The sequence below is a fragment of the Gymnoscopelus microlampas genome, assembly GCF_963454915.1.
Source record: "Gymnoscopelus microlampas genome assembly, chromosome: 20".
Lineage (NCBI taxonomy): Eukaryota > Metazoa > Chordata > Actinopteri > Myctophiformes > Myctophidae > Gymnoscopelus > Gymnoscopelus microlampas.
Genome location: NC_139957.1, coordinates 43,512,265 through 43,538,548, shown reverse-complemented (window position 1 = coordinate 43,538,548; position 26,284 = coordinate 43,512,265). Strand labels below are relative to the sequence as shown.

At 40.4% G+C, this 26,284-nt stretch overlaps 1 protein-coding gene and 1 long non-coding RNA gene across 2 annotated transcripts in view; both read right to left on the bottom strand.

Annotated features, from left to right (window-relative positions):
• LOC311035783 overlaps positions 1-26,284 on the bottom strand; it is a 255,651-nt gene that overhangs the window by 206,861 nt on the left and 22,506 nt on the right. The gene's annotated exons all lie outside the window — the stretch shown is intronic.
• Positions 16,856-17,191, bottom strand: LOC311035952 (large ribosomal subunit protein uL14m-like; the record flags this gene model as incomplete). Its single annotated transcript, XM_084044468.1, has 1 exon — positions 16,856-17,191. One exon carries the CDS (start codon positions 17,189-17,191, stop codon positions 16,856-16,858), a length of 336 nt encoding a protein of 111 aa, XP_083900594.1.

Genomic DNA, 26,284 nt, shown 5'->3' with positions numbered 1-26,284 from the left:
TATCCATTTCAATGTAATCTTTAGAAAAATCATAAGTAATCCAAAAAACATAGTTATTGCCCAACAACTATATATTAATGTGCCCCATGGTCTCTTGTACACCTGTGATGATTATCAATATGATTTACAGCAGCAATTATTAATAATAAATTATTGAAATATTACAGAATCCTATCCATTTCAATATAATCCTTAGAAAAATCATAAGGAATCCAAAAAACATAGTTATCGCCCAACAACTATATATTAATGTGCCCCATGGTCTCTTGTACACCTGTGATGATTATCAATATGTTTTACAGCAGCAATTATTAATAATAAATTATTGAAATATTACAGAATCCCATCCGTTTCAATGTAATCTTTAGAAAAATCGAAACAAATCCAAAAAACATAGTTATCGCCCAACAACTATATATTAATGTGCCCCTAGGTCTCTTGTACACCTGTGATGATTATCAATATGTTTTACAGCAGCAATTATTAATAATAAAATATTGAAATATTACAGAATCCCATCCATTTCAATGTAATCTTTAGAAAAATCGAAAAAAATCCAAAAAACATAGTTATCGCCCAACAACTATATATTAATGTTCCTCATGGTCTCTCGTACACCTGTGATGATTATCAATATGTTTTACAGCAGCAATTATTAATAATACATTATTGAAATATTACAGAATCCCATCCGTTTCAATGTAATCTTTAGAAAAATCATAACAAATCCAAAAAACATAGTTATCACCCAACAACTATATATTAATGTGCCCCTAGGTCTCTTGTACACCTGTGATGATTATCAATATGTTTTACAGCAGCAATTATTAATAATAAATTATTGAAATATTACAGAATCCCATCCATTTCAATATAATCTTTAGAAAAATTGGGGGAAAAAACAAAAAACATAGTTATCACCCAACAACTATATATTAATGTGCCCCATGGTCTCTTGTACACCTGTGATGATTACCAATATGTTTTACAGTAGCAAGTATTAATAATAAATTATTGAAATGTTACAGAATCCCATCCATTTCAATGTAATTTTTCAAAAAAATCATAAAAGATTCAAAAAACATAGTTATTATAGCGTAGCTTTAAGCAACTGCTTACTATGGGACACATACACGTCCCCCAGGGGAGCCCCCAGTTGTGACAACCCTTACCCACACACTTGCCCAAGGCCTCAGGACCTGCCCCCGGCAGGACCCTGACCTACAGGCACCCCAGACCCCTCGGGTCAGGACGCGCAGGACTGAAAAGGCAAAACCTTGACGGACATAAATCCTGTCCGTCACCAATACTGGATAAAACCTAGATTATCCAACCAGTGACAGAGAAACCAAGGCCTCCTCCTCCCTGGACCATGCCTAGCCGGTCCCAGGAGGGCAAGGAAGGCCAGCCAGGTAGGAAGAGAAGCATGCCCCCGGGCACCCCTCGCATTCCCTACCATGAAACTGGCCACTGCAAACTTACAGGGAGAAGAAACATGCCCCAAGGCAAGTTTACACTCCCCCACCAGTAAGAAAGGTGCAAAAAGGTTGAGAAACGACCAATTAAACCGTGACGGGGAGAGAGAGAGCACGCCTCGCAGACCCCGTCGGAACCCGGCTGCTGCACTCACACAAGGAGAAAAGACATGCCCCAAGGCATGTCCAGACTCTTCTACCCGGAGTCAGCTCCCACACCCAAGACTGTAAGCGCCATCGTTGATGCCGCCACGTCAAGGCTGAAAGAAGATGCAAAGGTCGAGTGAGATCAGCCGCGGAGCAGATCACCTGCATCGACCCCCCTTTGTAAAGGGCCCAAGATGCAGCTACGCTCCGAGCAGAGAGGGCCCTCAGTCCCAGTGGAATAGGGACCCCTCTACTCTCGTACGCCAACCGAATCGGGAGGCATGCGTTAATCCGACAGACCTTATCTCCGACTATGTGGCATCCGCGTGCGGTTAGGGAATGGTTAGGGTTGGACTTCAGTGCTAAGCCTTTTTAGAAAGGTCCCCCTTTCAGAAAAAGGCAGAGCAAGGAATTTTTGCTCTCGCCATCTTACCTTTGAAAGAAAGTATTTTTGGGATCCTGTTACTCTTTAATTTTAAGGTCTTTATGATTTCACATTCTGTTTAACTAAGTCTTTAACCTACATTCTAAATTTTTGCCATAAGTTCTTTTTGTCTGTTTCCCCTTTCCTAGAGGGGGGGGGGGGGGAAGGATTCCCAATTAGGGTTAACCATTTAACCTTTCTTTAAGGTTTAGGTTTTTAGGCATGTTTACAAACTATAAAATAAAATAAAATTGCCAGTGAACTTTGTGAGAAGTGTTCACTGGGGACTGTGCATGGCTGGTAAGTCCAGTCATCCTGAGTCCCACCTGGACCGCATACCAAAAAATCATCCATAATCTCATTATAAGAATGGTACAGGATTAGGACTCAATAAAAGTATTAAGAAAACAAATATAGTTTTGGACCATGACAGAGGCGCGCCGACTCAGCAGACCTTGAGGCTGAGGAGTCGCGCCCGAGCGCCTCCAGGCGCGAGTGCCCGCGACGACCAGCCGATGGGCTGCAAGTCGACTCAGCGCCGTCCGAGTTATGTACCGATAGGCACAGAATCGTAAATGATGTTTGTGGGGACTGCGTTTGCCCCAACTGACCTTCCCAGTGACTGCTGAGGGCAGGATTCCTGAGTCTTTTCTATATTAGACCGCATACCAAATGGTCCTATTTTAACTGGCTAAGTTTTCACATTTGCAAAAACATATTCCAACTCTCATGTTGATCCTATTTTAAATGGCTAAGTTTTCACATTTGCAAAAATATTTTATTATTATTATTATCATCCTCTCACCTCTGGGTGTGGAGTTCCTGTTTACAGGGAGGGACTTTTGAAGTACTCTCTCCCCTCTGGGTGTGAAATTTCAGTTGCTCTAATTTCTCGCCCCCTTCCTCCCTTTGAAGGGCTGAGTGGGCTGTTTTTTAAGGAAGGGAGTGCCTTCACACCTCACACCTGTGGGTGTGAAGTTCTGTTTTAGGTTTGTTCTGTTTTAGGTCTGTTTTCTGGCTTAGGGTGCGGGTTTGGTTCGGGTTTAGCATTGGAAACGTCGGAGCGCTGCGCTGTCGGAGGAATGCGCTGTCGGACTAACGTACTGCACCCAACTGAATCGCCTCCACAATCCATCTGGACAGGGTCGGTTTAGCCATCGCCTACCTCTGACCTCGGCCAAAGGCGAAGAAAGGCTGAGACGACCTACGGCCCATAGCTGTCCTCTAACAGTAGAGCTTCAGAGCCCAAAGTAACCGTTCATCCTTTGCCGAAAAGAACGGCGGAGGATGAAAAGCCCCCAGTCCCCGCAACTGCGCCGGTGTGGGACACAAAGGCCAAGTTGGGTTTCAACAAAACCCTCCTGCCGTCGTCCGAAAACAACATGCAGCCCCACTCACCGAGAGCGCCTGCATGTCACAGACGCGTCATGCCGTAAAAAGGGCCACCAGGAGCACCGTTTTGAGGCTTAGGTGGAGAAGGCCAAGTCGTGGTCCAGCCTGCCCAGCAGGTAGATCAGAACGCTTCTCCCGGGTGCCTGAAAAGCAATCACCGGAGGTGACTACTCCAGGCACCATGTTTCGAACATATTCCACCAGATATCGTACCGACCTCCGGTGGATTCTGCTCTCGCCCCCTGAAAGGTGGCCACCACGTCAGGGGGGCAGCCCTTGCGGGCCCAGACTCGACTCTTCACGGGGTAAACCCACAGGTCTAGTCCCTGGGGGTCCTCGTGGAACACCTCGTCCCCACCCTGTCTTAGGAGGTTCCTGAACCGGGGGAGAGGCCATGGCTCATCACAGAGGAGGGGAGTGATCTCCGACCTCCAAGAGCCCCACGCTGGTACCACCAGCAGGACCACTCCGCCCTGGATCCTGATCCTTTCCAGTGTTGGACGAATCAGGTCTAGGGGTGGAGACACATTTTGCAGAGTAGCATGCCCGGCCAACCCGTGTGCCAAGGCGTCTACTCCCAAGGTGATTGATCGAGAAGAACCGCGAGCACTCCGCGTTCTTCTTGGAGCCACCAGGCCGACTTGGGCCCGGCCGAACCGGGCCCAGATCAGGCCCAACGTCCTCGGGCATAGTGGCCAGTCCCCGTACCGGAGCCCTGGTTTTGGACAACCGGTCTGCACCGCTGTCTCAGGAGGCCCGGTACATGAGTGGCGCGTAGTGAAGCCGAATGTTGTACGCTCCAAGGCGTCAGCACGCGCGCTAATCAGACCAAAACAAGAGACCCCAAGCCTCCTTGTTTGTAGGCAGAACACATCGTTGTGACATTCTCCGTTCTGACCAGGACATGGCACCCCACGATGTGGCTCTTGAAACCCTCGAGAGCGAGGAAGACTCCCAGCAACTCCAGGTATCCTCACCTGAGAAGCTGGCGTCCATGGTAATCACCTTCCAGGACACTACTGTGCCTACCCTTATCCTGACCCCTCTGGATAGGAAGGCCGTGTGTGTTCATGGTTCGAGTGACGACACAAACTGTGATGTCACTACCACTTTCCGTCTGCGGTATCCTCAGAGACCGCATCCATTGCTGGAAAGGTCTCTCGTGGAATCTGCCCAACCGGGTCAGGCGTATGGCCGAAGCCATGAGACCCGCGGCTTGCATGCATGTCCTGCACATGACCCGGCGCCCCAGGCGCAGGGAGCGCACACATGTCAAAGAGCTCGCCGTCCTGTCCTGAGACAGGCGCGCAACCATCGTGGTGGAATCCAAAATTCCCACGAAGGTGGCTAGCTGGGAAGAATCAGAGCGCACTCCTGAGCGTCGATTGTGAAGCCCAGGGACTGCAGGTGCGTAATGGCCACCTCCGTGTGCCGTGCCACCTCCACCCTGGAGTCCGCTGCCAGCAGCCAGTTGTCTACATATGTCGCCAGATGCAGACCCTGCTGCCGCAGCGGGGCTATCTCCGCCTCCGTGCACAGTCACGAAAAAAACCCTGTGGCTTAGTGACATGCCGGACGGGAGTACCGCATGCTCGCACGTCTCGCCTTCGTAACCGAAGCGCAGGGACTTTGCGGTGCGGCGGTTAGATTGGGACGTAAAGATAGGTATCCTTGATATCTATACCCGTCCACCAATTGCTTTTTCGTATCGTCTTCAACAGCGTCGCTGTTGTGAGCATACGAAGTTTACTATAAAAACCTTCAGAATTCTGTTCAAACCCTTCAGGTTCAGAATAGGTCTTACGCCCCCCCCCTTTTTCTTTTCACCAGGAAAAACTCAGAATAATAACCCAGTCGGTTCTGATCCGGAGATAAATCACTGATTGCACCCTTGCTCAGGAGAGCTGAAACATCTTCCCTCAGCATTATGGCCGCTTGGCCCGACGCGTGGGAGAACACTATCTTGCCCGATAGTGGAGGTTTGCTCGAAAATTGCAACCTGTATCCTGTTAACATGGTGCGCAGCACCCAAGGATTCGGTTTGCATGCTTTCCATTCGGAAAAGCATCGAGCGAGAGGGTTCGTGGGGATGGTGGGGGCTGCTGACGTCACCTGCCACGTCGGGCTCTGACCGATCGACGGTGGGGAAAGCCCGTGACGTAGACGGGGAATCCCACACACCGTAGACATCCGCCCTGTAGCATTGCTCGGTAGCGCTAGCTGGGCTAATGTCGGTCTCGTCACAGAGCGCGCGCCCGTTCCCATGGGGATACGAGACGCTGTCGGCTCTCCAGACGTAGTCTCGGAACCTTGCCCCGGTGTAGTACTTACCCAGCTTTCTTGTCGTCCTTACGCCTTACGTCCTGGAAACCAAGAGAGCTATCGGGTCGCTCCCAGGAACTAGCTCTGGTGGAGGACGCCCTGGATGCACCACGCTGACGTCCAGAGGTACGTCTGCCGCCCGCAGCCCCTTGCTGTTGAGGCCTGGCCACAGCGGGGGTTACGGGGGTTGAGAGGAGGCCTGTGGTTGTCTCCTCGAGCTGCTTCTCCGCCGCCTTGGTCTTGATGATCCAGTCGGCAGCGGTGTCGAAGAGGTTGTCCGGTTTGAGCGAGAGGCTTTTCAGACCCGAGGTCAAGATGGCCTTGCAACCAGAGGCGAGCTCGAGCCACTGTAGTCTCTCTAAGTCGGCTGTGAGAGCCATGTTGGGCCTACATCCTCCTCCTCGTCCACCACCACGATGAATTCCTCGTCCTCGCCGTCCGAGTCGCTGCATTCCGTGGCAGTGTCTCCCCATGCGGCGATGGAGGTGGTGGGGGAGAAGGATGGGAGGCCCGACAGCCTCCGGAGCGACCTCTCGGTCGGGGGATGAGGGAGCGGCCCTCGAGGCCTGCTCATCCTGGACCTTGCTGATGGCTCCACTGGCGCGTGGGGCCGAGTGGAGCGGAGGGCCCAAGGCCCCCGGGCTAGTGCGAGCTTCCTCGGTACCTTTGCTGGGGGAGCTTCGGGGCTAACACCGCCGCTTGTCGAGGCCGCTAGGTCCATAACCCTTTGCAGGCGCCGGTCTAGCTGGGCCTCGGAGAACATCCCACATGGCCCGCAGCCGCCTTTGTCCTGAACCCGCTCGCAAGCGAGCCAGCCATGGCTCGGGCCAAGGCAGGAGATGCAGAGGCAGCGGTCGTCGTCCGCAGCGACCAGGAAACCGCATCCTCGGAACGCGCAGTGACGAGGTGCCTCCATCTTTTCCCTCTTCCGTAGAGACACGAGACGAACAAAAGGCTAGGCTGCTAGCCTTCGTTGGCTCTGTGTGCTTCGCGTTGGCAGAGAAGAAGAAGCGCTATGTGACGCAGTGGTATTTATACCACTACCGGTTTCCGGTTTGCGTCATACGGCCCTTATCCAATGGACATTGGAGTTCCGTGAGTCCTGTTGTTGCTCTGTGCGATCGCCAGGTGGCGATGATATCCCATAGTAAGCAGTTGATTAAAGCTACGCTATAATTTTTGAAAAATGACATTGAAATGGATGGGATTCTGTAATGTTTCAATCATTTATTATTAATAATTGCTGCTGTAAAACATATTGATAATCATCACAGGTGTACAAGAGACCTAGGGGCACATTAATATATAGTTGTTGGGTGATAACTATGTTTTTTGGATTTCTTATGATTTTTCTAAAGATTACATTGAAACGGATGGGATTCTGTAATATTTCAATAATTTATTATTAATAATTGCTGCTGTAAAACATATTGATAATCATCACAGGTGTACAAGAGACCATGGGGAACATTAATATATAGTTGTTGGGTGATAACTATGTTTTTTGAATTTTCCATGATTTTTTGAAAAATTACATTGAAATGGATGGGATTCTGTAATATTGCAATAATGTATTATTAATAATTGCTGCTGTAAAACATATTGATAATCATCACAGGTGTACAAGAGACCTAGGGGCACATTAATATATAGTTGTTGGGTGATAACTATGTTTTTTGGATTTCTTATGATTTTTCTAAAGATTACATTGAAACGGATGGGATTCTGTAATATTTCAATAATTTATTATTAATAATTGCTGCTGTAAAACATATTGATAATCATCACAGGTGTACAAGAGACCTAGGGGCACATTAATATATAGTTGTTGGGTGATAACTATGTTTTTTGGATTTTTTTATGATTTTTCTAAAGATTACATTGAAACGGATGGGATTCTGTAATATTTCAATAATTTATTATTAATAATTGCTGCTGTAAAACATATTGATAATCATCACAGGTGTACAAGAGACCTAGGGGCACATTAATATATAGTTGTTGGGTGATAACTATGTTTTTTGGATTTGTTATGATTTTTCTAAAGATTACATTGAAACGGATGGGATTCTGTAATATTTCAATAATTTATTATTAATAATTGCTGCTGTAAAACATATTGATAATCATCACAGGTGTACAAGAGACCTAGGGGCACATTAATATATAGTTGTTGGGTGATAACTATGTTTTTTGGATTTTTTAATTATTTTTCTAAAGATTACATTGAAACGGATGGGATTCTGTAATATTTCAATAATTTATTATTAATAATTGCTGCTGTAAAACATATTGATAATCATCACAGGTGTACAAGAGACCATGGGGAACATTAATATATAGTTGTTGGGTGATAACTATGTTTTTTGAATTTTCCATGATTCTTTGAAAAATTACATTGAAATGGATGGGATTCTGTAAAATTTCAATAATGTATTATTAATAATTGCTGCTGTAAAACATATTGATAATCATCACAGGTGTACAAGAGACCATGGGGAACATTAATATATAGTTGTTGGGCGATAACTATGTTTTTTGGATTTCTTATGATTATTTTAAAGATTACATTGAAACGGATGGGATTCTGTAATATTTCAATAATTTATTATTAATAATTGCTGCTGTAAAACATATTGATAATCATCACAGGTGTACAAGAGACCTAGGGGGGCATTAATATATAGTTGTTGGGTGATAACTATGTTTTTTGGATTTGTTATGATTTTTCTAAAGATTACATTGAAACGGATGGGATTCTTTAATATTTCAATAATTTATTACTAATAATTGCTGCTGTAAAACATATTGATAATCATCACAGGTGTACAAGAGACCTAGGGGCACATTAATATATAGTTGTTGGGTGATAGCTATGTTTTTTGGATTTCTTATGATTTTTCTAAAGATTACATTGAAACGGATGGGATTCTGTAATATTTCAATAATTTATTATTAATAATTGCTGCTGTAAAACATATTGATAATCATCACAGGTGTACAAGAGACCATGGGGAACATTAATATATAGTTGTTGGGTGATAACTATGTTTTTTGAATTTTCCATGATTTTTTGAAAAATTACATTGAAACGGATGGGATTCTGTAATATTTCAATAATTTATTATTAATAAATGCTGCTGTAAAACATATTGATAATCATCACAGGTGTACAAGAGACCATGGGGCACATTAATATATAGTTGTTGGGTGATAACTATGTTTTTTGGATTTCTTATGATTTTTCTAAGGATTACATTGAAATGGATAGGATTCTGTAATATTTCAATAATTTATTATTAATAATTGCTGCTGTAAATCATATTGATAATCATCACAGGTGTACAAGAGACCATGGGGCACATTAATATATAGTTGTTGGGCGATAACTATGTTTTTTGGATTACTTATGATTTTTCTAAAGATTACATTGAAATGGATAGGATTCTGTAATATTTCAATAATTTATTATTAATAATTGCTGCTGTAAATCATATTGATAATCATCACAGGTGTACAAGAGACCATGGGGCACATTTTATAGTTGTTGGGCGACAACTATTTTTTTTGGATTTCTTATGATTTTTCTAAAGATTACATTGAAACGGATGGGATTCTGTAATATTTCAATAATTTATTATTAATAATTGCTGCTGTAAAACATATTGATAATCATCACAGGTGTACAAGAGACCTAGGGGCACATTAATATATAGTTGTTGCGTGATAACTATGTTTTTTGGATTTTTTATGATTTTTCTAAAGATTACATTGAAACGGATGGGATTCTGTAATATTTCAATAATTTATTATTAATAATTGCTGCTGTAAAACATATTGATAATCATCACAGGTGTACAAGAGACCATGGGGAACATTAATATATAGTTGTTGGGCGATAACTATGTTTTTTGGATTCCTTATGATTTTTCGAAGGATTACATTGAAATGGATAGGATTCTGTAATATTTCAATAATTTATTATTAATAATTGCTGCTGTAAATCATATTGATAATCATCACAGGTGTACAAGAGACCATGGGGCACATTAATATATAGTTGTTGGGCGATAACTATGTTTTCTGGATTACTTATGATTTTTCTAAAGATTACATTGAAATGGATAGGATTCTGTAATATTTCAATAATTTATTATTAATAATTGCTGCTGTAAAACATATTGATAATCATCACAGGTGTACAAGAGACCATGGGGCACATTAATATATAGTTGTTGGGCGATAACTATGTTTTTTGGATTACTTATGATTTTTCTAAAGATTACATTGAAATGGATAGGATTCTGTAATATTTCAATCATTTATTATTAATAAGTGCTGCTGTAAATCATATTGATAATCATCACAGGTGTACAAGAGACCATGGGGCACATTAATATATAGTTGTTGGGTGATAACTATGTTTTTTGAAATGTTTATGATTTTTTAAAGAATTACATTGAAATGAATGGGATTCTGTAATATTTCAATATTTTATTATTAATAATTGCTGCTGTAAAACATATTGATAATCATCACAGGTGTACAAGAGACCTAGGGGCACATTAATATATAGTTGTTGGGTGATAACTATGTTTTTTGAATTTTCCACGATTTTTTGAAAGATTACATTGAAATGGATGGGATTCTGTAATATTTCAATAATGTATTATTAATAATTGCTCCTGTAAAACATATTGATAATCATCACAGGTGTACAAGAGACCTAGGGGCACATTAATATATAGTTGTTGGGTGATAACTATGTTTTTTGGATTTGTTATGATTTTTCTAAAGATTACATTGAAACGGATGGGATTCTGTAATATTTCAATAATTTATTATTAATAATTGCTGCTGTAAAACATATTGATAATCATCACAGGTGTACAAGAGACCATGGGGAACATTAATATATAGTTGTTGGGTGATAACTATGTTTTTTGAATTTTCCACGATTTTTTGAAAGATTACATTGAAATGGATGGGATTCTGTAATATTTCAATAATGTATTATTAATAATTGCTCCTGTAAAACATATTGATAATCATCACAGGTGTACAAGAGACCTAGGGGCACATTAATATATAGTTGTTGGGTGATAACTATGTTTTTTGGATTTCTTAATAAGATTACATTGAAACGGATGGGATTCTGTAATATTTCAATAATTTATTATTAATAATTGCTGCTGTAAAACATATTGATAATCATCACAGGTGTACAAGAGACCATGGGGCACATTAATATATAGTTGTTGGGTGATAACTATGTTTTTTGGATTTCTTATGATTTTTCTAAGAATTACATTGAAATGGATAGGATTCTGTAATATTTCAATAATTTATTATTAATAATTGCTGCTGTAAATCATATTGATAATCATCACAGGTGTACAAGAGACCATGGGGCACATTAATATATAGTTGTTGGGCGATAACTATGTTTTTTGGATTACTTATGATTTTTCTAAAGATTACATTGAAATGGATAGGATTCTGTAATATTTCAATCATTTATTATTAATAAGTGCTGCTGTAAATCATATTGATAATCATCACAGGTGTACAAGAGACCATGGGGCACATTAATATATAGTTGTTGGGTGATAACTATGTTTTTTGAAATGTTTATGATTTTTTAAAGAATTACATTGAAATGGATGGGATTCTGTAATATTTCAATATTTTATTATTAATAATTGCTGCTGTAAAACATATTGATAATCATCACAGGTGTACAAGAGACCTAGGGGCACATTAATATATAGTTGTTGGGTGATAACTATGTTTTTTGGATTTGTTATGATTTTTCTAAAGATTACATTGAAACGGATGGGATTCTGTAATATTTCAATAATTTATTATTAATAATTGCTGCTGTAAAACATATTGATAATCATCACAGGTGTACAAGAGACCATGGGGAACATTAATATATAGTTGTTGGGTGATAACTATGTTTTTTGAATTTTCCACGATTTTTTTGAAAGATTACATTGAAATGGATGGGATTCTGTAATATTTCAATAATGTATTATTAATAATTGCTCCTGTAAAACATATTGATAATCATCACAGGTGTACAAGAGACCTAGGGGCACATTAATATATAGTTGTTGGGTGATAACTATGTTTTTTGGATTTCTTAATAAGATTACATTGAAACGGATGGGATTCTGTAATATTTCAATAATTTATTATTAATAATTGCTGCTGTAAAACATATTGATAATCATCACAGGTGTACAAGAGACCATGGGGCACATTAATATATAGTTATTGGGTGATAACTATGTTTTTTGGATTTCTTATGATTTTTCTAAGGATTACATTGAAATGGATAGGATTCTGTAATATTTCAATAATTTATTATTAATAAGTGCTGCTGTAAATCATATTGATAATCATCACAGGTGTACAAGAGACCATGGGGCACATTAATATATAGTTGTTGGGCGATAACTATGTTTTTTGGATTACTTATGATTTTTCTAAAGATTACATTGAAATGGATAGGATTCTGTAATATTTCAATAATTTATTATTAATAATTGCTGCTGTAAATCATATTGATAATCATCACAGGTGTACAAGAGACCATGGGGCACATTAATATATAGTTGTTGGGTGATAATTATGTTTTTTGAAATGTTTATGATTTTTTAAAGAATTGCATTCAAATGGATGGGATTCTGTAATATTTCAATATTTTATTATTAATAATTGCTGCTGTAAAACATATTGATAATCATCACAGGTGTACAAGAGACCTAGGGGCACATTAATATATAGTTGTTGGGTGATAACTATGTTTTTTGGATTTGTTATGATTTTTCTAAAGATTACATTGAAACGGATGGGATTCTGTAATATTTCAATAATTTATTATTAATAATTGCTGCTGTAAAACATATTGATAATCATCACAGGTGTACAAGAGACCATGGGGAACATTAATATATAGTTGTTGGGTGATAACTATGTTTTTTGAATTTTCCACGATTTAAAAAAAAATTACATTGAAATGGATGGGATTCTGTAATATTTCAATAATGTATTATTAATAATTGCTGCTGTAAAACATATTGATAATCATCACAGGTGTACAAGAGACCTAGGGGCACATTAATATATAGTTGTTGGGTGATAACTATGTTTTTTGGATTTGTTATGATTTTTCTAAAGATTACATTGAAACGGATGGGATTCTTTAATATTTCAATAATTTATTACTAATAATTGCTGCTGTAAAACATATTGATAATCATCACAGGTGTACAAGAGACCTAGGGGCACATTAATATATAGTTGTTGGGTGATAACTATGTTTTTTGGATTTCTTATGATTTTTCTAAAGATTACATTGAAACGGATGGGATTCTGTAATATTTCAATAATTTATTATTAATAATTGCTGCTGTAAAACATATTGATAATCATCACAGGTGTACAAGAGACCATGGGGAACATTAATATATAGTTGTTGGGTGATAACTATGTTTTTTGAATTTTCCATGATTTTTTGAAAAATTACATTGAAACGGATGGGATTCTGTAATATTTCAATAATTTATTATTAATAAATGCTGCTGTAAAACATATTGATAATCATCACAGTTGTACAAGAGACCATGGGGCACATTAATATATAGTTGTTGGGTGATAACTATGTTTTTTGGATTTCTTATGATTTTTCTAAGGATTACATTGAAATGGATAGGATTCTGTAATATTTCAATAATTTATTATTAATAATTGCTGCTGTAAATCATATTGATAATCATCACAGGTGTACAAGAGACCTAGGGGCACATTAATATATAGTTGTTGGGTGATAACTATGTTTTTTGGATTTCTTATGATTTTTCTAAAGATTACATTGAAACGGATGGGATTCTGTAATATTTCAATAATTTATTATTAATAATTGCGGCTGTAAAACATATTGATAATCATCACAGGTGTACAAGAGACCATGGGGAACATTAATATATAGTTGTTGGGTGATAACTATGTTTTTTGAATTTTCCATGATTTTTTTAAAAATTACATTGAAATGGATGGGATTCTATAATATTTCAATAATTTATTATTAATAATTGCTGCTGTAAAACATATTGATAATCATCACAGGTGTACAAGAGACCATGGGGCACATTCATATATAGTTACTGGGTGATAACTATGTTTTTTGAAATGTTTATGATTTTTTAAAGAATTGCATTGAAATGGATGGGATTCTGTAATATTTCAATATTTTATTATTAATAATTGCTGCTGTAAAACATATTGATAATCATCACAGGTGTACAAGAGACCTAGGGGCACATTAATATATAGTTGTTGGGCGATAACTATGTTTTTTGGATTCCTTATGATTTTTCTAAGGATTACATTGAAATGGATAGGATTCTGTAATATTTCAATAATTTATTTTATTAATAATTGCTGCTGTAAATCATATTGATAATCATCACAGGTGTACAAGAGACCATGGGGCACATTAATATATAGTTGTTGGGCGATAACTATGTTTTTTGGATTACTTATGATTTTTCTAAAGATTACATTGAAATGGATAGGATTCTGTAATATTTCAATAATTTTGTATTAATAATTGCTGCTGTAAATCATATTGATAATCATCACAGGTGTACAAGAGACCATGGGGCACATTAATATATAGTTGTTGGGTGATAACTATGTTTTTTGAAATGTTTATGATTTTTTAAAGAATTACATTGAAATGGATGGGATTCTGTAATATTTCAATATTTTATTATTAATAATTGCTGCTGTAAAACATATTGATAATCATCACAGGTGTACAAGAGACCTAGGGGCACATTAATATATAGTTGTTGGGTGATAACTATGTTTTTGGATTTTTTTATGATTTTTCTAAAGATTACATTGAAATGGATGGGATTCTGTAATATTTCAATAATTTATTATTAATAATTGCTGCTGTAAAACATATTGATAATCATCACAGGTGTACAAGAGACCATGGGGAACATTAATATATAGTTGTTGGGTGATAACTATGTTCTTTGAAGTTTTTATGAATTTTTGAAAAATGACATTGAAATGGTTGGGATTCTGTAATATTTCAATAATTTATTATTAATAATTGCTACTGTAAAACATATTGATAATCATCACAGGTGTACACGAGACCATGGGGCACATTAATATATAGTTGTTGGGTGATAGCTATGTTCTTTGAAGTTTTTATGTTTTTTTGAAAAATGACATTGAAATGGATGGGATTCTGTAATATTTCAATATTTTATTATTAATAATCGGTGCAGTAAAACATATTGGTAATAATTACATATTGTAAAGGAGACACTTGGGCACAATAATATTTAGTTGCTGGTTGATAACTCTGTTTTTAGAATTTTCTATGATTTTCCAAAAATTACATTGAATTTGATGGGATTCTGTAATATTTCAATATTTTATTATTAATTATCGGTACAGTAAAATATATTGGTAATATTCACATATTGTAAAGGACACACATGGGCACAATAACATTTAGTTGCAGGGTGATAACTCTGTTTTTAGATTTTTTTTATGATTTTCCAAAACATTACATTGAACTGTACTGGATTCTGTAATATTTCAATATTTTATTATTAATAATTTGTGCAGTAAAACATTTCGGTAATAATTACAGACGAGAACATTAGACACAAACAATGTTTTTAGATTGTTTTATTACATTTTTACATGTATATATTGAAGTAACTGGGATTTACGATTTCATTGAACGCACCATCAGTTCGCCTAACCGTAAAAAGCCACGTAGCTGCGCAATCATTTTTGAAGCACGGCTAGTGCGACCGACTCTTTCTGAAGAGCGGCCAGCGTGACTGCAGTATTATTTATACCCCTTGGTTGATCAACACGTCATCACATGCTGATATGTGAGCAGGTCTGGTGTTTAGGGTATCATGTCGCCCATTGACAAAGACTAGAACATAGCTTTTAAACTTTTTTGTGATTTTCGTTTTTTTCCATATTAACACAGTTCGAATGTTGAAGAAGGTTTATAGTCCAAAAGATAGGCGTTTTAGAATCATTAAGTGGTTTAAATTACATTACAAAAACAGGAGTGTTTCTGTGTGTTTCTGTCGGTCTTTTGGGGGCGGAGAGTGGTTTTAACTTGCAGGGACAACATTAGCATGTGAGTGGTTTTGGTTGGTTGTTGGCCCATTGTTCTCCGGTTACAAGCCTAATCCCCGCCCATCAGTATCACTCCTCTCTGTGGTGGTGTAACGTAACTTAAGTACATTTACTCAAGTATTGTACTTAAGTACAATTTTGAGGTATTTTTTACTTTACTGGAGTAATAGCCACTGGGTGAATATTCAACCTGAGGCTGAAACTAACTTCACCACGGTGGGAAGCGCCGAAACGGCCAGTATTACGTTAGTCTTTTTCGGGACAGAATGTAGTTCTATTATCAATAATAACATTGTGGCGAACACAGCAGCTCTGAGGGCAGCCCCAGCTAAACAACAGGCCGCTCGACGTTCGAAGATTAGGACACGTCAGCTCATTAAAGGGACACATCAAATTATTGTCTTAGGAATGAGACAAAAAAACAAAAAAAGTATCCATGAATTCAAGTCTCCATGGGGTGACAAATCCATTGAAACAAAGTTTTGTTTGGGGTGAAGTGTCCCTTTAAGTATTGTGACGTCAGCACTGTGTGTGTCTAGCTTATCCGGCGGGCGGACCTCTGACTCCATTCTGACTCAGTCATAAACAAACCATGGCCATGTCACTATGAGAACATAAACAGGTTCTGGTGTCACTATGAACCATAAACAAACCACAAGTCAGCTCCATACAGTATGTGCACAAAAGCGGGCATGCTCATATATGGACATTACTGATGACATCAGGAATCTCCGTATATGGGCATAAAAGGGACATCAACATATAAAATAGCACCAAACATTCAATATCATCACAAATATAAAACACTATATGTACAGAGTAGAAGAAAGGGGGTGTTCTCCATAAAAGTGGTTCCTGTCCCATTGTTTGAGAAACACTGAGATACCTGTGGCTGTTGCTATACAAATGTCTTAGTAATGGCCAGCAGTTTGGAGTAATCTCCTTCCATTTTGCGCAGGTGTGCAGGTACGGGGGCTTTAATTCTCGTTCCCGTCGGGTTGCCGTTGTCATCGATCAGAACCACGTTGTTGGAATCAAAACGCGGCGTCATGCGCTCTCCAGGCATCTTGTGTCCGACGATGAGCGCCTTCTTCTTCTGCCCTTTGATGGCCAGCAGAACCTTGTCGCCTACTTTCCCGATGCCGTTCTTGGTGTAGACGTGGATGACTCTCGGTGCACGGTGATACGGAGTGACGCCGAGAGCGCTGTTGTCCACAACTCGAACCCTGGTCATTTTCTGAATGGCCGCTGCAGCTGCTGACACACTGAGAGCTCTGTGTTGTGGTGGGATGAGTCCAATGAAAGCTCTGTGTTGTGGTGGGATGAGTCCAGTGAAGGATTTTGACAGACAGTGGATCACAGACATGACTGGAACCACACCTGCCTAGAGCAACCTAGTTAAAATTTCACAAAACTTGTCTTTTCTGATTTCATTTAATTATATTAAACAAATAGATGAGGCCAGAGGTTGATATCTCATATAATTATAGCCGACCAAGATATGCAAATAATGAAAGTACAGTAGATTCCAAGCAGTGCTATGTCATCAATATGATGTCATCAGTATGACGTCATAGTACTGACATTGGTCGCATGGTTCTCACCAGAGCCATATAAGGAGAGTTGCGTCACCTCCGTTCACTTCATAGGGCCAGGTCTTCTACAAAGCCTTCTATTGGCGAATAGGGACAAAGCCCTGAACCAGAAGTTAACGGAATGCACTGGAGTCTTAGCCTGGTAAACCCCCTCCCTCCGGAAATCTAATTTCCATTTGATTTCAGGAAGGAGTCTGGCATGAAAACCTGTGTGTGTTTTTGTCTGTGGGCTGGAGTTGGGCGGGAGTAATACCGTTGACTGACAACCTCTTCAGCCAATCCGCAGTTGTTCCCCTTCAGCCAATCAGCACTTCGTTTTTACCACCACCAGACCAATGTGACGCAATGGAGATATCTGTATCTGCCTGCCTGTATCCCCTTATGCCCCTATATGGAGTTCCGTGTCAGCCATTCCCAAATATGGAGTCCAGACCAGTATATGACGTCATGCATATGACATCAGGATTCTCCGTATATGGGGATATAGTCAGAGTTATCTATATTTTAGGACAACCAGCGATCCGAACGTCTTCCCACTCGGCACTGCACTCCCTCGGATCCTCTACGACATTGGTTCTCAAAGTGGGGTCCCGGGGAATTGGCTATTCAATTTGGCTTTTCAAAAAAATAGCAGATCTACAAGCTCATAGTGCGGCACTCTGATGAGTCTATGAGCTTGTAGATCTGCTATTTTTTTAAATATCCCAGGCACAAAATATTTTTTAGAGGGGGGGATCAGCAGCCAAATACATATGATTTCGGGGATCCTTGACATGAAAACATTTGAGAACCCACTGTGCTATGATACGTATGCAGAGTCTGAAGTCCTTCGGCCGGACAGTTCTCGAGATGTGAAGAAACAAGTGCTGATTAGGTGAAGAGGAGAGGAGAGAGAGAGAGAGAGAGAGAGAGAGAGAGAGAGAGAGAGAGAGAGAGAGAGAGAGAGAGAGAGAGAGAGAGGAGAGGGGAGGGAGATTAGGGAGAGAGTAGGAGATGAGTGGATGGACACAGAGGAGGAGGACAAGGAGAGATGGGAAGACAGTTTCTAGTGATTTCCATCTGATGGATGTGGACAATGAACCCACAGACAGACAGACAGACAGACAGACAGACAGACAGACAGACAGACAGACAGACAGACAGACAGACACACACACACACACACTTATGCTCCCTGTGGATTGATGTTCCTCTGAAGACACAATGGTATCCTCAGGGTTGAATCGACTCCACTTTATTTCACTCTGTCCATGTGTGTCCGTGTGTGTGTGTGTGTGTGTGTGTGTGTGTGTGTGTGTGTGTGTGTGTGTGTGTGTGTGTGTGTGTGTGTGTGTGTGTGTGTGTGTGTCTGTCTGTCTGTGTGTCCGTGTGTGGGGGTGTACATGCATGTGTGCGTGTGCAGACGTGCGTGTGAGCGATAGTGCGATAGATAGATAGATAGTGTGTTTGTGCGCGTGGGAGCACGTGTGCACGCTTGCGTGTGTTACGGAGAAAGATTGAGTGTGTGTGTGTGTGTGTGTGTGTGTGTGTGTGTGTGTGTGTGTGTGTGTGTGTGTGTGTGTGTGTGTGTGTGTGTGTGTGTGTGTGTGTGTGCGCGCTCTGTAAGATGCAACACTTACACCCCCCCCTGAGTATTAATTTAAGTCTCGGATATGTAAATCAATACTCAATATATTGTAGTGCATTGTAGTGCCTATAGCTGTGAGGAGAATAGAAAAGGACACAATGTGTCTTTATTAATGCATCTTTGATTAAAAGGAGAATGGACCAATGTGACCAGAGTGGACCTTTTGACCAGACCAGCTTCCGGACCAGATCTGTCACGGTTCGAGGTCGGGAAAGGGTAGAACCTATAGCCTGACACATCGTTTTCTGAGATGGCGGATGGGCTGAATGCGAGGCTAGAGATTCAGGGTCTGGAGCCAGGCTATCCACCTGTTTCCTAGGCTTTTCACTGTGTTCCACTTCCTGTCTTTTGATCCAATGAAATCGGTCAGATGACTAATGATATCCAATGAAATCCGACAGGAAGTGGAAAACACACAGCCAAGAAACAGGTGAATAGGTATAGGCAGTGGTGGAAAGTAACTAAGTACATGTACTTAAGTACTGTACTTAAGTACAATGTTGAGGTATTTGTACTTTACTTGAGTATTTCCAATTTCCAATACTTTTACTTCTACTCCACTACATCTCAGAGGAAAATATTGTACTTGTACTCCACTACAATTATTTGAAAACTTTAGTTACTAGTTACTTTCCAGATATACATTATTACATTATAAAATGTACATTAACCACTTCAGCTCTATTTTGTAACTAGGCTATTTGAAAATAGCAGATCTACAAGCTCACAACGCGTCGCGATGCAACGCGTTGTGAGCTTGTAGATCTGCTATTTTCAAATATTTTTGTACTTTTACTTTTGGTACTTTAAGTACATTTAGGACCCACATGCAGGTTCAGAAGTGTTTATTAACCCATTAAAACCAGCATCACACTATTCTGGTGTGGAATTTTGTTTTAATAAAATTGTATAACACATGTACACTATTAACTAAAGAGTTACCAAGTAGTGCTTTTCCCCCAGAAAAGAAACTAATACAAATACCTAATATTGTCGGGTGGAAACCTCATATGTATTGTTATACTTTTCAGGATTAAAATAAAAAAAAAACATCAAAAGTAGCAGATCTACAAGCTCAAAATGTGTCGCTTTGAGCCACGTTTCGAGCTTGTAGATCTGCTATCATTGTGTGACGCTGTAATATGATCCAGTAGGGCGTTATTTTACGAAAAAAGATAAGTTAAGACATGGAGATAAGAGGTTTCTGCCCGACAGACAACGATATATACTGTAGTACTGTAGCCCATCTGTAATGGTCTTCACATATCTCTCCTCTGTCACTGTTTATATGAGTTATCTGTCATGAAAACAAGTCTGGTGGGACAGTGTGGCCATACAATGGCTCTGGAGTGCACGCGCACACACACCCCTAGAGGGAATGCACGTCAGTCACACAGATGGATCTCTAGAGAGCAGACTCTGTATCCTTCAATCTATCTAACAGTGCAACCCTCTCTCTCTCTCTCTCTCTCTCTCTCTCTCTCTCTCTCTCTCTCTCTCTCTCTCTCTCTCTCTCTCTCTCTCTCTCTCTCTCTCTCTCTCTCTCTCTCTCTCTCTCTCTCTCTCTCCCCCAACTTCCCTCGGGTATTAGAGTGTGTGACCTGTCCTTATAGTTCCATTACACATAGTGTGTGAAACAGAATGTGCGTGTGTGTGTGTGTGTGTGTGTGTGTGTGTGTGTGTGTGTGTGTGTGTGTGTGTGTGCGTGCGTGCGTGCGTGCGTGCGTGCGTGCGTGCGTGCGTGCGTGCGTGCGTGCGTGCGTGCCCGTTTCACAAGCATCCTGATGGTTCCTCTGGGATCACATGACAAAAACCTTTAAATCACCAGAACAACAACAGGCTGTCAGACGAGCCAAGGTTTTGGGATCACAAAGCTCTTCATGTTCAGTGAGATAACGTACCATTAAGGGGCGCGTCCACAGAAGTGGCGTTTTGTGAGTGATGGAGATCTCTAGTGCTCCACACATTCACTGAGCCAGAGACACAGCATTCTCACTCCCAAGACGGCAAAACGGTTGACGTTTTGGGACGAAGTTGCCTTTAATGGGTTACCCTCGACGGCCCTAGGGCTGTCACGATTTTGACGATTAATTCACGATTAAGTCATTCAAATAATTGCGATTAACGATTCAATTGTGTGTTGGGCCTTTGAACATTGGAACGTATGAATACAAATACAATTTATGTTTGTATAACTTAAATATACAAAGAAATTATTGGCATATTTAATAATTTCATGCATGTAAAATAGCAGAAATATCAAATCTGCTATTTCTGCTTTTTTAATATTTGAAAAGTTGTGAAAATTTTTCAACATGGAAACGATTATGACGATTATGCAAAAATAATTGCGATCAGACGATTATGTAATAATTGTGGCAGGCCTAGACGGCCCCTTACTCATTAATGTGCTACCTGCCCATAATACCTAGCCTGGTAAACCCTCCCTCCGGAAATCTCATTTCCATTTGATTTCAGAAAGGAGTCTGGTCTGAAACGCCTTTCTGCAATAATCGCTGTGGGCTGGAGTTGGGCGGGAGTAATACCGTTGACTGACAACCCCTTCAACCAATGATCGTTTTCCCCCTTCAGCCAATGAGCAGTTCATTTTGACGAGCTCCAGACTATGTGACGCAACGGGACTTTTGGGACGGCCATGCCGAAAATAGGTTGCCTTATTGGGATACATGCGTGTCACTCCCCGCCCCTGCCGGTTCTCTAAATTTATATTTTTAAATAGGCTCTGTCATGATTAATTGACCACATATATGAAGTTAAACAACTAAATTCTATCCAAACGATATCTTATAAGTAAATTCCGTGCCTCAAAAAAGAAGTTTGAAAGCGTTATAAAACTGAAAGTAAGAAGTGAAGGCACTCGCACAAACAACAATGGCTGCCGTTCGTCTTTTGTCGGCGGATCTCAGGCTGCACTCGGGTTCATTCGGGCTCACTCGAACTCGCCACCTGATTGGCCAACTGTCGCTGTCAATCACAGAACAATGAGCGACGACGCTGATAGGCTCGTCGGCTCGGCGAGCAGAGCGATTATTGGAGAAAGGCGTTTCAGACCAGACTCCTTTCTGAAATCAAATGGAAATGAGATTTCCGGAGGGAGGGTTTACCAGGCTACATAATACCACCCGACTACGGAGCATTCCCGAAACAGTCAATATGCATGGATGTGTGTAAAGCACAAACAGAACGTATGTTCTATTTCAGATTTATTGAAAAGACATCCAAGAATTAAATCAAATACAGTACATATATATCAGCATATATAGCCTTACAAGTACAGTCAGTTAAGTTGTACCCAGATGTGAATATAATGTTTGCAAAATTATGTTTAATCCTTTTGTAATTTAGCCACATATTTAGCCAAATTAATCAAGTTCTGGTTATGTTTTTTCCCGCAACGCTTGATGCAGAAAAATCCATACTGTAGCATTTAGCTCTATAACATTATTCCCTTGATTTGTGTAAGACCTCAAGGCCCAAAGAAAGGAAAAAAAACATACGAACCACAAAACCATGTCATGTTCGTGCATTTAGAGCAAGCATTGCGGCATTGTGCCATACATGTGTTAACCCATTAAGCCATTTCTACAAATGTCTTCTAATTCCCGACAGTATTCTGAAAAAAAACTTGTTTCTATATCAGTGGTGCTCAAACTTTTTCATGTCAAGGACCCCCAAAATGATATGTATTTGGCCGCCGACCCCCCATCTCAAAACATGTTGTTTCAGGGACCCCCAGAAGCAAATATTTGCGTAACAAAGTTTCGCTTTAAAATATATATATTCAAAGATTTGCATACATTTTCACAATAATAGATCTGCTATTTTCAAAAATAGCAGATATACAAGCTACGAGCTTGTATATATGCTATTTTTTAATAGCCAAAGTGTAAAATAATGCTTTTTTAGCTCAAATCGAAAAGTGACACAGACGCGTTCCAGGTCTTAATCGGTTAACATGCATGAGTGTTGCATCATCTCTTATGGAATATTACAGTACATATATACTGTGGCATCCATCCCACATCAAACAGAATACATCTCACGACGATTCTGTAGAATCATTAGTAACATTCTGTGTCCAAGTCCATCCGTGTTCGCGGCCAAATGTGACCCTATGGGCCATCGTCTGTGCAGTCCTTGATGTGATCTACTTAAAAACCCCTCCATGCTGGATAACTGTACATGCTGCTGCAAAAGGATGCATATTAATGCATTATTAAAGGACGACTTCACCCATTTTCAAACCTATATATCTTCATAATAATTGGTCCTCACTAATGCCCATGATAAAATGGTAACATCATTTATTTAATTTTTTGCCACTCGGCCTGTGTCTAAAAGGAGGTATGTGGACACTTCAGAAACCTGCCTACCAGTGACATCATCGTTAGGCAGGTTTTTTTGTATTTTCTTTTTCAAAAAAGATAAAAAATGTAGAGAACGTGTTTAGATTTTTATCAATGCAAGACCAATGGCTTCCATTATAGCACGCTAACTTTGCAGGAATATAAAACCTGCAGTTTCTATGAGGGTTTCTGAACTGTCCACAGCCGTCCTCGGACACAGATGCATGGGGTAGACGAAATGCTAAAGGTAAATTGTCAAAAGACAAAAAGTGGCCGCACACACCGTTATAACCAAAGTGCAAATTTATTATAGGACGCAGAGTAAAAAGTTACCAACGTTTCGGCACAAATGCCTTCTTCAGGGTATATGGACGAAATGCTACCATATTAGTGAGGACCAATTATATGAAGTAAAAGTAGTAATACCACAATGTCAAAACACTGTGTGTGTGTGTGTGTGTGTGTGTGTGTGTGTGTGTGTGTGTGTGTGTGTGTGTGTGTGTGTGTGTGTGTGTGTGTGTGTGTGTGTGTGTGTGTGTGTGTGTGTGTGCAATGGTTGCCATTTGCCTGACATACACTGTTGATGATAGAACATTAGGTGTATCTGTCTGGCCATCAAGTCTGGAATAGAATCTAATATTCTGTCGCACGCACGCACGCACGCACGCACGCACGCACACACACACACACACACACACACACACACACACACACACACACACACACACACACACACACACACACACACACACACACACACACACACACACACAGGGCTTGTTGTGGCTATCATCTTTTATCACAGACAGTAATACGACAGAACAGACAAGACAGAACAGGAGACAATGTGTGTTCCCAGAGTCGCCCTGGGTTCACGGCCCTGATGGTACGCAGTGTCCCCAGCAATGCTTTCAGTGTCACACAGTGTCACACAGTGTCACACAGTGTCACACAGTGTCCCTGCAGCTGTGTGACTCATTTGACGATATCGTCGCTGTCGGAAAGAAACCTTTTATCTCCATGTTCCAACTTTTTGTTGCAAATTAAAGGATAGTTAACCCCCCCCCCCCCCCCCAAAAAAAAATAGTTTTTTTTTCAATCAATTACACACACCATGGAGATTTGTTTGTTTTTGTTAGGGTGACCCTAATTCTGAGTTCCCAAAAAGGACACTGCACGCGGTGGGGGGGGGGGGGGGGGGATCAATGAATGACAGGCAGCGCAATTTGTGTGTCTCGTTGCTGTCACTGTGTGCCTGTCAGCGGTGTGAGAGAAATAAGGAAACATGCCAGAAAAACAAGCCAAATCTTGTCCAGAAGTTGCGGGTAAATAAGCGGACATGGCAACACTAGGATTCTGGCGTCTGAAAGTTTGCACCGCTGCTCATTGGCTCATTTACTCATTACACGACCAATGAGAGTTGACGCTTTCATTGTTACAAAAATGCGTCCCCCCCCCCTACTGATACAGTACATGCTACTCAAACTCTCAAAACCCCGGACATTTGAAGGATTTTATAAACCCCCCCCCGGACAGGCCGGACAGCCCCCCAAAAGAGGACATGTCCGGGTAAAAGAGGACGTATGGTCACCCTAGTTTTTGTCGCATTCCTTGTTTCCATAGTTTGACCGGATACTCCGCTGGTCATCAAATGATTGACTCATTATTGGCTCAGTACAGCACTTGAGTAAATGTACTTAGTTACTTTACACCCCCCCATATCCCATTCCACTCCCACTCAGCTAATCCCTTACGGTCGGTCGGTTAATTAAAACAGGAAGTCTGCCTTTGTACTGGAGATCAAGAGACGAGAGTGAGAGAGACGAGGGGGCGAGGGAAGAGAGGGGGAGGGGCTGAACCAAGCCCCCCCCAGAAGCGAGAGGGATTAAGTGAAGCGCAATGGACATGGTGGCCGTTCATAGGTACTGCAGCTTATTACGGGCTGGGGGCCAGACACATGAAGGAGCGAAAACAGTTTCGACCAATGGGCTCGACTCACGGGGTTGCGCACAGGCTTGCGTACGGGGTTGCCAGATTATGTGAGAGAAACAAGCAACCAGGTCTAGGAAAACCAGCCCAAGAGAAGTGACTATGGTCCACATGTGCACTTTAACATATACGTCAGCGTTTGAAAATAGCTGATCTACAAAATGTATATACGGTCGAACTGGTTATTGTAAAAGTATTGAAAATTGGAAATACTCCAGTAAGTAAAAATACCTCAAACATGTACTTAGTTTATTTCCACCACTGCATATGGATATACAAGGTTTCTTGCTGACAGTGAACGTACGGTATATGCATAATAATGTGTGTATGTATATTAAAGCAATAAGCCCCATGTGGTCGCGGTTTACAGTGGGTTTAAAATAGCTCAGGGCCTTTGTTACGTTATGGAGAGACTAGAACCCCCTCAGCTGTTTTAAAATCACTGCAAACCATCGTCTCACTCGGCTTATTGCTTTTATAAAACAGTTACTAAATACAGCAGCACATCCCAATTCAAGTTTCTGTTCCAATGAAAGTCTAATGCTTTCAGAGTCGTCTTCATAAGGGTTATATGATCAGTGTTGCCAGATTTTGCAAGAGAAATAAGCAACCATGTCTATGAAAACAAGTCCAGAAGAAGCAACTAGTAGGCCACATGACCACTTTAAACCAATATGGATCGGATATTTGAAAATGGCCGGTCTACCTCATAGATCGACTTTCAAACAAATCTTGAAAATAAAGTGAAA